The sequence below is a fragment of the Leptopilina boulardi genome, unplaced genomic scaffold (genome assembly GCF_019393585.1).
Source record: "Leptopilina boulardi isolate dan_hultmark-lab unplaced genomic scaffold, ZJU_Lbou_2.1 LbouV2_5, whole genome shotgun sequence".
NCBI lineage: Eukaryota > Metazoa > Arthropoda > Insecta > Hymenoptera > Figitidae > Leptopilina > Leptopilina boulardi.
Window position 1 is genome coordinate 94,537 of NW_026137994.1, and position 18,142 is coordinate 112,678.

General features: G+C 23.6%; 1 protein-coding gene across 3 annotated transcripts in view; it reads right to left on the reverse strand.

Annotated features, from left to right (window-relative positions):
* Positions 1–17,189, reverse strand: part of LOC127289687 (uncharacterized) — a 111,043-nt gene extending 93,854 nt beyond the window's left edge. For 2 of the 3 annotated variants that reach the window (XM_051317779.1, XM_051317777.1), the window contains exon 1: positions 16,624–17,187. In XM_051317779.1, the coding sequence (XP_051173736.1) occupies positions 16,624–16,696 (73 nt within the window). In that variant the 5' untranslated portion in view covers positions 16,697–17,187. Of the gene's footprint in view, positions 1–16,623 lie in introns of all 3 variants that reach the window. The other variant, XM_051317778.1, reaches the window with a different exon arrangement.
* Between the last annotated feature and the right edge of the window lie 953 nt (positions 17,190–18,142).

An 18,142-nucleotide genomic window follows, 5' to 3' on the forward strand; every position in this document is an offset into this window, starting at 1 on the left:
GCAAGTTCTTCTTTCACACATTACCAACGAAATTTTTCTAAACAGTTTTTTTTTTGTTAATTCTCCCATATATATATATATATAGTCTCTCATCAAAATTATAGAACTAGAAAAAAAATTATTTCACAAAAAAATTTTTTCTATATTTGAAAAATTTATTTTTTTATTTTTTGATTTACATTGCAAAATTTACGAAAATTTGTATTTTTTACTATTTCGAAAATAATTTATAAATTAATTAAGTGGAGAAATTTAAAAAAAAAAAAAAAAAAAAAACTATAGTCTGAGGAGATTCGAACCTTGACCGTTTTGGTGACAATCGAGCGTTTTTCCACTAAGCCAAAATGTAATTCAATTTTTTTAATTTATTTTTTTTTAATTTTAACGATTCTAGGTTATAAAAAACAGTCAATTGGAGTTATTTATAGTGGAAAAATGTTTAAAATTAAAAAACAAAGATTAAAAAATAAAAAAAAAGTTAAAAAAATAGAAAAATTTTTTTTTAAATAAAATAAAGTTTTAAAAAATACATTAAAAAAGAAAAAAACACTTTAAGAAATAAAAAAAAACTGCAAAAAATTTTAAAAAACTTCAAAAAATTAAAAAAAAAATTTTTAATTTAAAAAAAAGTTTAAAAAATTAAAAAAAAATATTAAAAAATTTCAAAAAATGTTTAAAAAAATAAAAAAAAATATTAAAAAATTTCAAAAAATGTTTAAAAAATTAAAAAAACACTTTATAAAATTTAAAAAATTTTAAAAAGTTGAAAAAATTAAAAAAAAACTTTAGAAAATAAAAAAAAAATTTTTTAATAATTTAAAAAATGAAAAAAATGTATTTTGTCATTTTTTTTCAATTTTGTGGAACAAGAGTGCGTTTTTCCTTGATCATGACCCGAGTTGTGCCGTTCACCTATAAGCATAAATATTTTTTTTTGTATTCTCTCTCTCTCTCTCTCTCTCTCTCTCTCTCTCTTATTCAAAGATATATCTGCCTACTTATCATCGAGAAAACATTGTTTTTACGACGCTACGAAGCGTCCCGAATGTTAAAACGTCCGCATGATATACATAAACCAAACGCAGAGCAAGTGAAAACGTTGAATGAGAAAAGAGACGTCATTGGCGTAGCAAAACGGTTTTATTTATGCAAAATTATCAAAAGCCCATTGTCTCATTGAAAGTGCTTCTTTAAAAAAAAAAAAAAATTCCCATTCAATGAAAAATTTTCAAATATTCAAAAAAATAATATAAAAAATGTTCTATTTTGTTATTAACACTTAAAAGGATTTTAAATAATGTTTTAATAATTTTTTTATAATTTTTTAATAATTTAAAAATGTATTTTCATTAAAAAAAAATATTGTCAACCACCGAGATTCGAACCCTGAACACTCTGGTGCCAGTCAAGTGTTTATCCACTAAGCTATAGTGTAATTAAAATTGTCAATTTACTTTTTTAAATTCTCATTACTATTATTTATTATGCAGAATAATTTATAATTACATAATTATTATTTTGTAATATATTACATCTATCATAACCTCTGCCTCTTTATAATTAAAAAAAAAAAAAAAAAAAAAAAAAAAATTATAACTTTTTTTTTAGAATTAATTAATTAATTATAACTAATCTTGTTCTAATGCACTATAATATATATTAATTATAAATAAAAAGAATTAAAAAATAAATAAAAAAAAAAATTTTCCTTCACTAGGAATCGAACATACGACAATTTTACTTTAATATCACCACCTAACCAACTGAGCTATTGATCGAATAAAATTTTTTTCTTATTCCAAAGCCAATAAAATCGCATTTTCTTTATTTTTTCATATTAAAAACCAAAATTTCCAAAAGAAAATTGTCATAAATAATTGTAAAAAAGAAAAAAAAAACATTTAATAAATTAATTCTATCGCGATGAAAATCAACAAATTTTACGAGTTAATAAATTATATATATTAAAAAGTCGTGTCGTAAATATTGTTCTAAATTATCATTAAATACAATCGGCACTAAAAGAGCAAGAGAGAGAGAGAGAGTCTGTTTGACGTTTATAAAATATTATAAATTTATGTAGCCTCATAAATAGGGTTATGTTCCCTCATTTTTAATAAATGAGGGCAGTTTATTGCCAGAAGAAATGATTGCATTATGTCATTACTTCCTCATCATCATCATCATCATCTTGTTAATGTGGGTAAGGCGCTCGCATTATTTTTTTTTTCTTTTCTTTTCTTTTCTTATATATATATACGAAGAAAAATTATTCTCCTGTCATGCCACCGCGGAATGAAACTAGGCAAATGTGAGAGTTTGAAAAAAAATTAAAAAAAAAAAAATAATAATAATAATAATGATAACCGACCATGAAAGGATAATGGCGAACAAGTCGAGCGATGCGATGAAATATTGACGTTCTGTTACGCTGCTTATTTCAAAGAGGCAAAATTTGAAAGGTTATTTACAACGTATTATATATTATGTATTATGTATATTACGATCTGATAAATTGGACACATTATTTTCACATTCTAATTTTTTTTTTTTTTTTTGCATTTAACCTATAATTGATTTTGTCGTTACAAAACTAAATGATCTCTTTTTTTTTAATTTCTTGTTAAATTTAGAAAAAAATTACAACGAATTAAAATATTTAAAAAAAAAATTTTCATTGTATTTTACATTTAATAATAGTAGAAAAATAATTGTAAGTAAAAAAAAAAAAAAAAAAAATTCCGGTAGGAAGAATCGAACACGGGTCGTTAACGCAGCAGTCGAGTATCTTACCTCGCGGCCATTGAAAAAAAAATTTTTTTAATTTGTGAAAATTTTGCTTTTAACGTTTTTTATGTTCAAAAATGTTAAACCCATTTTTTTAATTTACAATTCGGAAATAAAAACAAAAAAAAAAGAGAATGAAAAAAATTTTAAAATCTATTACGATTAAAAAAAATTTTTTATTCCGATAGAAAGAATCGAACACGAGTCGTTAACTCGACAAGTCAAGCATATTACCGCACGGCTATTTAGAAAAAAATTTTAAAAAATTCATAAAAATTTTTCTTTTGACGTTTTTTATGTTTAAAAATATGAATCCTATTTTTTTAAATTTATAATACGAAAATAAAACAAAAAAAAAGAGAAAGAAAAAAATTTAAAAACCTATTTTCAATAAAAAAAAATCCGGTAGGAAGAATCGAACACCGGTCTTTAACGCAGCAGTCGAGAATAATACCACGCGGCTATTCAAAAAAAAAAAAATTATAAAATTCATAAAAATTTTATTTTCAACGTTTTCCATGTTAAAAAATATTAAATCTAATCAATTTTTTTTTTAAATTTACAATACGAAAATAAAACAAAAAAGAGAAAGAAAAATTTCGTCACTTATTTTGATTAAAAAAAAAAAAAAAAAAAAAACGTGCGTAATATCACACAAATAAGGCGTTACATAAAAAATTGTGTCTCTTGTATCGGGTCATGAGACTGACGTAATTTCTTTTCTTCTCTGTTCTGTTTTCTTTTTTTTCTATATCTTATAAAGAAAGTGTCGTGGGATAATTTAAATATGAACTTAATGCAAAATTATACAATTTTATATATATACCTATATATATATAAATTTTGTAAAGTATCTTTGTGCGAAAATAAATATTAAGAAAAGAGAAAGGCAACTTAGTGATCAAGGTCGAGTGTGATAAATTTGTCGATTAACAGCGATCAATTGGCGGAAGTAATCAATAATCGACATATCACACAGTATCAATATCGATAGTATCGATATTAAAATTTTTTTAATTTAATTAAAAATTTAATTTTTTTTTAATTGTACAATAATTGATGTTAAATATCGTGGAAAATTAATATTTTAATTAATATTTTTTTTTATTATCGATTTTTAATCGATTAAATTTTTTTAATCGATCTATCGATATTTTAAAATCGATATATTGAATATTAAATAAAAATATCGATATTTTACATCGACCTATCGATTGTTATATCGATATATCGAACATTTAATAAAAAATATGGATATTTTTAATCGATATAGCGATTAATAATCGACATATCGATTTTTAGATCGATATATCGCATATTAAATATAAATATCGATATTTTTAATCGATATAGCGATTATTAATCGACATATCGATTTTTAGATCGTTATATCGATATTTTAAAATAGATATCGATTACTGAATTAATATATCTATTGTTAGATCGATATATCAGCATTTTAATATCGATATATCGATTTTTAGATCGTTACATCGATATTTTAAAATAGATATCGATTACTGAATTAATATATCGATTTTTAGATCAATATATCAGCATTTTAATATCGATATATCGAATTTTAATCGATGTATAAATTTTTTTTAATCAATATATCGATATTTTTAATTGATATCACGATTATTAGTCGATATATCGATTTTAAATCGATATTTTTAAAAACGATATCAATTATCGAATCAATATATCGATTTCCAGATCAATATATCAGTAATTTTAAAATCGATTTATCGATTACTAAGTCAATATCGATTTTAAATCGATGTATAAATTTTATAAATCAATATATCGATTTTTAATAGATATATCGATAATTTAAATCAATATTTCGATTGTTTGATCAATATATCGATAATTGAAATCAATATATCGATATTTTAAAAATGATATATCGATATATCGATTTTTCAAATGTATCGAAATTTTTAATCGATTTATCAATTTTTGAACAGATATACTAATTTTTAATCAATAAATCGATATTTAATATTGATATATCGATTGGTAAATATCAGGTGCGTATCAATGAGAGAAATTTTGGAGGGCCATTAATTTCGCTGGAAAGTTATGAAAATAAAATCTGAAATAAAATATTAAAGAACATTCTCTCTTGTGAGGAATTTTTTTTTTTATTATTTTTATTCGTTTTATTATTTTTATTCGTTTTATTTTTTTCTTACTTATTTTTTTTTTTTTAATTCAACTAGTTGCTCTCCCCATTTCATTTAAATTATGCCAGTTCCGAGCTTCATGCTTCAATAAACAGCTCGTTCTTGCATGTACGTGCTACTACACTGAGAGTTTTATATTTAGAAACAGATTTCACGTGCTCATTGCTTCTTATTAAAAAAAAAAAATTAAAAAAAAAAATTGAAAGAAATAAATAAATAACAATTTACTATTACAAAATTTTTCCTTTAGCAATTGAATTTATTTTATTTTATTTTATTTTTAATTTATTTTTTTTTCACTACTTATTTTTGTACAAATTGTTTTAATTTGTAAAGAGTTGAAATTTTTTTTTTAATTAATGTCTATATATTAATTTTGTAAGTCAACTTTCATTTAATAATTAAATTTTAATGTTAATTTAGTTTTTATAAAAAAAAAAATTAGTTTTAATTTAAATTTTAATTTAATTTACATTGAGAAAATTTATAATTAATTTAATTATTAAATTTGTCTAATTAATTTATTTACAATAGTAAAAAATAATTCATAAAAAAAATAATTTGAAAAATTAAAAAAAATAATTTGAAATTTTAAATGAAAAAATAATTTGAAAAATTAAAAATACAAAAAAAATTGTAATTATATATAAATTAAAAATAAAAAAAAATCAAATTTAAATATAATTAAGTAATAAATAAATTCTGAAAATTCACGGAACTTTGATGGATTATATTAATTTTAATAAATTATCCTGCCTCTTGATTATTACGTAACTCATTTTTTTTTTTTTTTGCACAAGTCAACCAGAGATTTATAAAATTCTCGGACTTAACCGAATGTTACTATATTTATCATTATTAATATGCCTGGCTGTCATTTATTCTTGCACAATTGAAAAATTATAAATAAGCCTTTCAATTTTTATTTTTCGTGAAAATTTATTTTTTTTTTAATTTTCTAATTTTTTTTTTGTGCAAAAAATTGAAATTTTGCAAAAGTAAATATATTAATAAATATTTATTCAAAAACAAAATAATAATAATAATAATAATAAATAAAAATAATTTTATTTTAGTAATAAATAATAATTTTTTTAAATTCTAATAATTAAATTTTAATTAATTAATTATTATTATTATTATTATTATTATTATTTAGTAATTATTACTATTTTTATTATTATTAATTATTAATACTATATTATATAATTATAATAAAATAATTCTTATTTAAAATTTTACTAAACTATACGCACATTTAAAAAAAAAAAATTGTCCCACCGGGATTCGAACCCACATCGGACAAGTGAACAGCCGGAGACTTTACCATGTAGCTAAGCCCATAATTTTTTTTTGTAAAATTTTCTTTTTCGTTCATTTTTACAATTTTCCTTTAAATTATAACAAAATTTTCGTATTTAATTTTTTCCAAAAATAAAGAATAAATAAAAAAATCCAAAAAAGAACAAAAAAAAATACTCAAAATATTTTTTAAAAAATTACTTTGAAAATAATTTATTTTTAAATTTAAAAATTATAATTTTTTTAATTTGAAAATAATTTGTTTTTAAATTTAAAAATTTTAATTGTAAATTTGAAAATAATTTTTGTTTTTTTAAATTTAAAATTAAAAATTATAAATTTAAAAATAATTTTTGTTTTTTTTTAATTTGAAAATTATAATTTTAACAATATTTGAAATATTTAAAAGAGTTGGCGTGTACTATCATAATAAAATACGTAAGTTTGAAACAATGTGAGTTTAACGATTATGATGATGATTATGATGATGAGAGAAAATCATACAACAATAGTGATTGAAACCGCCTCTCTTGTGCGATGCCACCGCTCCTATCATTTTTTTTTTTTTTTTTTTTTTTTATATCAATATGTACCTGTTATTCCACACCCCAAAGATTACATAAATTATTTTCCATGGTTCAATTATTATCATCTACTATATATCATTTTCAATTAGGCCACGACATTTAAGGATAAAAAAAAAAAAAAAAAAAAAATTTGCAAACAAAAAGGAACGAACAAGTGATTTTCACTGATAAATAAGTCAAGGCTGAATATAATTTACTTTTCAAGTTTGGTACATTATTTTTATTATCAAGATGCAATTGTTCATCTCGCAGAAAGTTTTGGAATTTTTTTTTTTTTTTTTTTTTTTTTTTTTTTTTTTTTTTTTATATAAATATAGTTGAACTTTGCTAATTGTATTTTTTATTTTTATTATTTTTTACTAGTAATTAATAATTATTGAATGATAATTATTAATAGGATTTCTATTTTTTTAATGCAACGGAAAATTTAAATAATTGAAAAAAAAAATATTTTACTTTAGGAAGAATCGAACCCGGGTCACAATAATAGGAAATCAGACACTTTACCACGAGGCTAATTTTGCATTTGTATTTTTTTTTCATTTTTTTCCATTTTTTCTTTATTTTAATACAGTTGAACTTTCCTAATGGCATTTTTTGTTTTTTTTATAATTCTTTACTAGTGATTAATAATTTTTAAATTATAATAATTATCAAATAGTAATATTAACAAAATTATAAATTAATCATTATTAATAAGATTTTTATATTTTTAGTGGAATGGAAAATTTATTTAATTGAAAAAAAATATTTTACTTTAGGAAGAATCGAACTCGGGTCGCAATAATAGGAAATCAGGCACTTTACCATGAGGCTAATTTTATATTAGATTTAAAATTCTCTTTTTTGAGAAAAAACAGTTAAAAATCGACTGTTTTTCTCGGGGAAAAAAATTAATAATAATATCTGAGCACCAATTACATAATTTTTCTATAATATATAATATAATATAACGTAATATTAATTATTATATTGTAGGTATTATATTATACTACGTTATACTATATTATATTATATTATACTATATTATATTATATTATATTATATTATATTATATTATACTATATTATATATTATATTATATTATATTATATTATATTTTACTATATTATATTGTATTATATCATATTATATTACATTATAACTAACTTTTTTTTAATTTAAAATTAAAAAAATCTACCTGGGGGAGGAATCGAACCCGCACTGATTTCGCAGTTATCGAGCACTTTACCACGCGGCTATTCTTACATTCAATTGAAAAAATTCTTTTTCAAAGAAAAATAACAAAAATCTACGTTTTTCTAATGAAAAAAGTAGAATAATTATTTTTAAAAAAACTTCTTTTCCAAAAAAATCCAAATCAGAAAAATAAAATTAAAATAAAAAAAATTTAAATACAAAAAAAAATATTTTTTTTCAAATCCCACGTAGAAATTTCTTATTGTTTTTCACAAAACTCTTTAAATAAAATTTATAGTAAACGATAAGGATAAAATTCCCTTTAAACTATATATATATATATATATATATATATATATATATATATATATATATCAGTGTGTGTGTGTGTATGTGATATCCTTCTGGGGCAGTACAAGTATTATGTTGGACCATAAAATAAAGTCAACATCATTTTCATTGGAAAACAAGAGGACACTCGACACGCAAAATCAGACTACATATAACTATGACTGGACGAATATAAAATGTATTTTTTTTTTTTTTTTTTTTCAAAAGCAATAAGTTACTCCGCGTAAGATATTTGTTGTTTTATATAAGAATTTTATACAATATGGATCTGTGACTATTGCCCACGCAAAAAAATTTTTTTTTTTTTCGCAATTGATCATTAAAATGTGCAAAAATAAATAAATTTGCAAATAATCAAAAAAAAAAATTTCTTTTTTTTTTGTATAATTTTCGCATTTATATGAAAAAAAAAAAAAAAATTTTGAAAAGTTGACATATTTTTTTCCGGAAATGGAAAAATTTAATATTCATTATTTAAAATAAAAAAAAAAAAAAAAAAAAAAATGAAAAAGAGAAGAAAAAAAAAAGAATGTGAACACAAAACTTATTTATCTTGACCATCAATGAGGAAGACATTTGCATAACGATGTTACATTATGAAATACTTTCATTTCCGATTCGCACACACACACAAAAAAATATATATAAATAAAAATTTGAACACTGGAAATACCAAATGTCTAATTAATTTTTCATTTTAAATTTCAAAATTCAGGAGAAATTCTAACAAAAATCGAAAATTTTTAATTTTTACAAATTCCGAGAATAAAAAAAGGGTCATTTTAATTAGAATTCTATTTCTTTTATAAATAATATTTCAATACATTAGTATTATTATGATTATTATTATTTTTTCATTATTTTTATTTTTATTATTTATTATTATTATTATTATTATTATTACACTAAAAAAATATTTATTTGTATCAAATATAGTTTATTTAATTCAAATAAAAAATATTTGGTTCAAGTAAATATTTATTTGATAATAGTCAAATAACCGATTATTTGAACCAAATAAATTTTTTTTCAGTGTATTATTATTATTATTATTATTATTATTATTACACTAAAAAAATATTTATTTGTATCAAATAATTTTTATTTAAATCAATTAAATGGTATTTGTTTCAAATAAAAAAATTAATGGTACAAATACAGTTTATTTAATTCAAATAAAAAATATTTGGTTCAAGTAAATATTTATTTGATAATAGTCAAATAACCGATTATTTGAATCAAATAAATTTTTTTTGCAGTGTATTATTATTATTATTATTATTATTATTGTTATTATTATTACTATTATTGTTTATAATTAATTTATAATAATTATTATATAATTATTAGTTAACTAACATATAATACACGGAAAAAAAATATTTACCTAAAACAGCGAAACGTTTCACTATATAGTAGTAAAAATTTTATTTATTTCAGTTAAATATTTCGCTATTCTAATGAAATCTTTCGCTGTTTCAGGTAAATATATTTTTTTTCCATGTAAACTATAATAAAATTATAATTTTTATAAATATGTAATTTATTAATATTTTCATTAATTAATTATTATTTTTTTTGGTATTAAATAATTAAAATTTATAAGTGAAAAAAATTGTTAATCGCTATTTAAATAAAATGAATATAAAAAATATTAAAGAAAAAAAAAAAAAAATTAATGATTAGAAATAATTTTATGTTAAATTAACAATGAAATGAAAAAAAAAGAAAAATTTTCATCTATTCTCCATTTAGCAAAAAAGTGAAATTAGAATAATAACAAAAAAAAAAAAAAAAAATTAAATATTTTGTGATAATTCACGAGAAAAGAGAAACAGTGATTGTTATTATTATTATTATTTTATCTTGAAAATTTGTAACAGTTTGTGGGATTAACCCACTTCTCTCTCTCTCTCTCTCTCTCTCTCTCTCTCTCTCTCTTTACTGACAAGCAGATGGCCAACGTGAAACCGAGCCTTATTATTATGTTTAATTAATAGAAAACTCAATTCACGAATATAAATGTTTCTGGCTCACTGCAATTTTTACTTAGTCATGATGGGTCGTGATTTTTAAATATTGTATATATATATATATACAACATACACGTTAAATTTATGTACGCGCACTTTCCTTTTCATTGCAACTATACGCATTCCCCCCTCTTCTATACTCCTTACATTTTTCTTTTTATTTATAAGGCGATAATTAAAGTTATTTAATACAATTAAATTCTCATAGATGAAATACGATTGAATTCTGTCATATATAGTTTGAACCTTGTCTTCGTTTTGCAATAATTCAACGATATTTCAAACTTTATAGTTTTTCTATATTTTTTTTTTTATGAAGTAATTTGACCATTTTTTTTTTTTTTAAATAATTATTATTATTTTATATATTTATATATTTTATTATTATTATTATTATTATTATTATTATTATTATTATTAGGTATTATTATTATTATTATTATTATTATTATTATTATTATTATTATTATTATTAGGTATTATTATTATTATTTGTATGCAGAATGGTGAAAACTTTTTTGGTATTTTTCTAAAGTTACTGTACATCCATAAATTGCTTTTGGTATTAACCATAAATTTCTAACAATATTTACTGTGTAACCATAAATTTCTTAAGGCATCCATAAAATATTACAATATTTACTATGCAACCATAAATTGGTTACATAATATTCACTGTACATCCATAAAATTCCCTAAAATATTTACTGTATATCCATAAAATATATCTACAATATTTACAGTACATCCATAAATTGGTGGCAATATTCACTGTATATATACGAATTCATAAATTGTTTGCAATATTCCCTCTATACATCCATAAAATTTGGTTGCAATATTTGCTGTGAATCCATTAATATTTTTTAAGGAATTTATCGATCCATAGAAAAAATTGTTATGAATTTATTGACGCACAAAAAATATTTTTAAGATAATTATATGGATGTAGAAAATAAATTTTTGCAACCAATTTATGGTTACCCAAAAAAAAACAAGAATTTATGGATGTACAGTAAATACCGTAATTAATTTATGGATTGACAGTAAATATTGCAACCAATTTAATGGATACACTCTAAACATTAAGAAATTTATATGGTTATAAAGTAATATATTAATGTTAAGAATTTATGGAGGCATAGAATAAATTGTCAAAAGATTTATGGATGCACTGCAAATATTGCAACTATTTTATGGATGAACAGTAAATACTGAAACAGCAATTCAAAAAATAAATTACACTTATTTGCTGTACATTCATAAATTCTGTACAGTATTTACTATGCATCCATAAATTCCTTTCAATATTTACTATGCATCCATAAATTCCTTGCAATATTTACTATGCATCCATAAATTCCTTTCAATATTTACTATGCATCCATAAATTCCTTGCAATATTTACTATGCATCCATAAATTCCTTTCAATATTTACTATGCATCCATAAATTCCTTGCAATATTTACTATGCATCCATAAATTAGTTGCGATATTTAATGTGAATCCATAAATTCCTTTCAATATTTACTATGCATCCATAAATTCCTTGCAATATTTACTATGCATCCATAAATTCCTTGCAATATTTACTATGCATCCATAAATTCCTTGCAATATTTACTATGCATCCATAAATTCCTTGCAATATTTACTATGCATCCATAAATTCCTTGCAATATTTACTATGCATCCATAAATTAGTTGCGATATTTGATGTGAATCCATAAATTCCTTTCAATATTTACTATGCATCCATAAATTCCTTGCAATATTTACTATGCATCCATAAATTCCTTGCAATATTTACTATGCATCCATAAATTAGTTGCGATATTTAATGTGAATCCATAAATATATTGTAAAGGAATTTATGGATACATAAAAAATATTAGAAATTTATGGATACATATAAAATATTACAAATTTATGGATGCACAGAAAATATTTTAAGGTGTTTATGGATATACAATAAAAATTGCCACCAATTTATGGATACCAAAAAAAAACATGGTTAAAAATTTATGGATGCACAGTAAATACTGTAATATTAATTTATAAATACACAGTAAATACTAAAACAATTCATAAAAAAAAAAATTACACGATTTACAGTGCATCCATAAATTTCTCACACTATTTATACTCTACATCCATAACTTTCTTCTAAACAATTAAATTTAACACAATGACATTTCATGCTCAATCACATGTCGACATTTAGATTTTCCGATTTTTTGTCACGAAGACGTCTAAATGAAAATAAAAAGGAAGAAGAAGAAGAAAATTGGTACCTTATATATATATATAAATAATAGAACGTTTTAAAAGTGATGTGATTTGTGGCGTGTCTCAAATTACTTACTCTCGTTTAAATCCGCAATGGCGACTCGCTTGCCTTGATTGTGTGTTTGCACACAAACTGGCCGCGCCGAGGGGATAAAAGCGAAAATGTCAGTTTACGTAATGTAAAATGCGGCGCGCATTGAATAACTGGCACACACGCGGAAACCCATGCGAATAATTCTTTACGGTCCCGTGAGAGAGGCGTATGCCTCGCGGGGTAAGGCGGGTAGGGGCAAAAATTTCTTGCATTGCCTTCACTATATATAAATACATAAAAAAAAAAATCGTTGTGGACTTAAAATACCTTTTTTTTCCCCCGTCAAATTATTTACCTATTTTTCGGGGTTAATTTGCACTAGTTACTTGTTTTTTTTTCCATGTAAAATGATTAAAAACAGTTTTTTATTCGTGAAAATTTAGTATTGCGCAACTATGAATTGCATAGAACGTTACTGCGCAGTCGTAGGTTGTGCAGAATTCTACTGCGCAGCCGTAGATTGCGCAAAACTCTACTGCGCAGAAGTACATTGAGCAGAACGTTACTGCGCAGCCGTGGATTGCACAGAACTCTACCGCGCAGAAGTAAATTGCGTAAAACCCTACCTTACATTACGCAGAACCTTACTGCGCAGAAATACATTGCGCAGAACGTTACTGCGCAGTTGTACGTTGCGTAAAACCCTTCCGCGCACAGGTACAATGCGTAGAACTCTACTGCGCAGCTGTACGTTGCGTAGAACCCTACCGCGCACAAGTACATTGTGCAGAATCTTACTGCGCAGCCGTACACTGCCTAGAACTCTACCGAGCAGAAGTGCGTTGCATAGAACACTACACAAGTACAATGCGCAGTAAAATTCTACGCAGTGTACGTCTGCGCAGTAAATTTTTGCCAATTTGTACACATTCAAATTTTGTAAAAATTTACATTAAAAAAAAACCCCCATAAAATTATCAATTATTTTTAAATTAAAAGAGAAAATAGTTGAAATAAATAAACAAATTTTCAAAAACAAAATTCTATTTTTGTGCAACTGTTTAAAAAATTTGATCTAGTTTTGAAATATTATTTCAATTAGGCAATAAGTATATATATATATATGTGTGACGAAGCGTGAGAGGTTAAGGTCAGTTTTCAGATGAAAGTGAACGCAATCACATGAATTTGAATTGGAGTGAAAACGCGAGCAAAAGTCGATTGACAATAATGCATCCAAAACCAGTCCACTTTCGCTTCCGCCTTAAAATAAACATGAGAATTACTATATATATAAATATATATAGGCCCCAAATACACACATACACTGAAACGAAAAAGTAACTCCCATAGTTGTAAGAAAACGTTACAGTATATATAAAAGTGGTTTTGGCAGACAGTAGCATTTACTTTTCTTTTAATGTTTCATAATCCGGAGGTTACACAAGCAAATAACATCTCACTCAGTCTACTTTAATTATGTTTCAGTTTTTTTTTCTTCTTCTTCTTTTGCTATATCTCTATCATATTCTTTTCTTATTTTTTCTTCCTTCTCTCAGAAAAAAAAAAAAATATTAAACTTATTATTTGAAACTATATATTATTATGAGATATATTGTAAGAAATTATTCAATTATTGTTATTTCGCAGGGGTGAAACCACTTGCAAAGAAAATGAATTTCTAATTATTGCCCATTTGTCTAATTGGAGCCAATTGAGAAATTCTTATCTTGCATCTAAATATATATATACCTATATATATATATATATATATAGTGGAATTCAAGATGGAAAAAAGGTTAGCATTATTATATTGTTACATGTGTGTTTAGTAATTTTTATCCAAAAATCAGTATTTTTGGAAAATAGATCATTTTAAAATTATACAAGTTGTTAAAATTTTTGGAAGGATTTTTTGATAAATTTACCTTTTTTGCACTAATTTTAGAGTCAAATGGAATCTTTCTACGAAGCGATAATCGAAATAATTTCAAATCTAGTTAAAAATAATTGAGCACTAGAATTTTTTGAAGTATTTTTCAACAAATTGGATGATTTTGGAAATTGGAGCATCTGGTAATGCTATTGGTAATTTTTCTTGTTATTAATTACCTTTTTAGTGATATTTTTAGTATCAAATGGAACCTTTCTACGAAACGATAAACGAAATAATTTTGAATCTATAGTTGGAAAAATCCGAACACTAGAATTTTTTAAAGTATTTCAAAAATTAGATGATTTTAGAATTAGTACTCTAAGCAAATGCTTCGGGTAATTTTTTTTTGTACCATTTACCTTCTTTCCGACAATTTTAGGGTCAAATGGCACCTTTCTACAAAGCGATAATAATCAAATTAGAATTTAGTTAGAAATAAGCCGATTAAAAGAATTTTCCAAAGTAATTTCGCGGATTTTAGGATTTGTACTTTCAGCAATGCTTTAGGTAATTTTTTTTTAACAATTACCTTCTTTGTGCCAATTTTGAGGGGCGAATGGAACCTTTCTACGAAGCGATAATGAAAAATAATTTCAAATTTAATAAAAAAAAAAGTAATCACTAGAATTTTTGGAAATCAGTATTTTGGCAATTTAGGATTAGTACTTTCAGCAATGTTTCGACCAATTTTTTTTTTTGGTATCACTAACCTTCTTTGCGACAATTTTGAAGGTAAATAGAATCTTTCTACGAAGGGATAATTGGAAATAAATTTGAATCTAGTTAGAAAAAACATCAATAGAATTTTTCGAAGTATTTTTTAATAGTTGGATGATTTTGGAAATTGGAGCATCTGGTAATGCTTTTGGTAATTTTTGGATGGTTGAATCACCATTTTTGCGACATTTTTAGGGTTAAATGGCACCTTTCTACGAAGCGATAATAAAAATAATTTCGATTCTAGTTGGAAAGAACATAATCACTAGAATTTTGCAAAAGTATTTTTGGCAATAGTCTGATTTCAGGATTAATACTTCCGGCAATGCGTCGGGTAATTTTTTTTTTTTTTTGGTACCGCTTACCTTCTTTGGGACAATTTAGAATGCATTTGGAATCTTTCTACGAAGCGATAATAAAAAATAATTGAAAAATAAGAAAAAAACAATGCAGTAGAATTTTTCAAAGAATATTATGGAAATTAGATGATTTTAGAATTATTACTTCTACTAATGCTTCGGGTAATTTTTTTTTTTTTTGGTACTAATTACCTTCTTTGCACTAATTTTAGGATCAAATGGAACCTTTCTACGAAGCGATAATCAAAATAAATTCAAATCTATTTAGAAAGAATTTTTAGATTTTTCCAAAAAAATATTTTCAGCAAAGTCTGATTTTAAGATTAGCACTCCTAGCAATGCTTTGGCTAATTTTTTTTTATCAATTACCTTCTTTGCCTTAATTTTAGGGTCAAATTGCACCTTTCTACGAAGCAATAATCAAAAATAATAATTGCAAATTTAATGACGAAACAAATCTCTAGAATTTTCCCAAGTCTTTTTCAATAATTAGCAGATTTTGGAATTAATACTTTCAGCAATGCTTCTTGCAATTTTTTTTTGGTATCAATTACCTTTTTGCGACAATTTTAGGATCAAATGGCACCATTCTACGAAGCGATAATAAAAATAATTTCCCATTTATTTGGAAAAATACTTGTCACTAGAATTTCAAAATCAGAAACAAGATAACCAAATGGAACAAAATCAAAAATGAATCAAAATTAGAAACATGTGAATAAAAAAAAAAATCAAAACAGTAAAAATAGAAGGGACAAATATAGGGGTTAAAAAAACAAAATTGCATACATGAACTCGACCCTATCTATATGGGTACGATATCCATATAAAAAAAATGTGTTACAAACAAACTCACCGGTTTGCGTGATGACATTTGCCAGAACAAGCAAGACACTGCTGAGAATCATCATCATCATCTTTGTCGTCATCTTGTCTTTTCTGGTTTTTTTTTTTTTTTTCTTTTTTTTTCAAATCTTGAAAACTTTCAAAACTTTTTCCAATATACTCTTCTCGTTTCTAAAACCGCAAAACAACAACAACAACAATTTTTCCCTTCCCCCGTCGTGCATTCATTCATGCGAGACACTTGTTAAAAAAAAAACACGTGGTAAATTCTTATTTTGAAAATTAATAAGAGGCAAAAAAAAACACTTTTTTTTCCCCAAAAAAAAAAAAAAATCACTTTCTGCTTCTTTTTATAATTCCAAAGTAGTGATGGGGGGAAAAAATTTTTTTTTTTATTTTTTGAAAATGGGGACAAAAATTTTTTTTTTTTCAATTTTTTTGAGTGACAAGGAGCAGCTTGTTATGGAGCGCCGTTCAAAGCCGCGAGAGCTCCATTCACGTCGCAAAACATATGCTACGGTCACGAAGAGAGAAAGGTGACTGGATACGTAAAGGCGTACTCAATACCTCCTGTCTTCTTGGCATAGTCACCTTTCTAGCAAAACTTGCAACAAAGAAGGGAGTGTTTAACTATATACATTGCCACCACCACCACCACCACCATAATTCAAAAAAAGATTTTGCTATAACCATCCCCTCTCCCAATTACTCCACCCCCCCACCCATTCCTCCAAAAAACAGGCCCATTTGGTTACCTACGTGTAAATAGTTCAAATTTTTTAAATGGCATCAACTAATTTCTATCTAAACATTACAGTACGAGAAATTTTTCACTAATCAAGCATTTTATATAATTTGGGCCTTAAAAAAAAAAAATTTTGGGCCTTAATTATTATTTTTTTTTTTTTTTAACGAAAATTTTGAAATTTAAAAAAAAAATCTCTAACATTTGCTATATATACGTTAATTGTAACAAAAATTGAAAATTGTTTACAATGTGATTAAGAGTCTCAAAAAAATTTGGGCCTTAATTATTTTTTGACGAAAATTTTGAAATTTAAAAAAAAAAAAAATTTTTGTAACATTTGCTATATATACGTTAATTGTAACCAAAAATCGAAAATTGTTTACAACGTGATTAAGTTCAGGTTTAAAAAAAATTTGGGCCTTAAAAAAAATTTTGGGCCTTAAGTACATTTTTTTTATCGAAAATTTAAAATTTTATCAAAAATATAGAATATTTGCTATATATGTTATTTGTTTATCGCGTGATTAACTTTGGGTCTGAAAAAAAATTTTGGGCCTTATAAAAATTTTTAGGCATTAAGTACTTTTTTTTTTATCGAAAATTTAAAATTTTATCAATAATATAGAATATTTGCTAGATGTTATTTGTTTATCGCGTGATTAACTTTGGGCATTAAAAAAAAAATTTTTGGGCCTTATAAAAATTTTTAGGTCTTAATTTTTTATTTTCGACGAAAATTTAAAAAAAAAAAATTTCAAAAATATGTATACAACATTTGCTG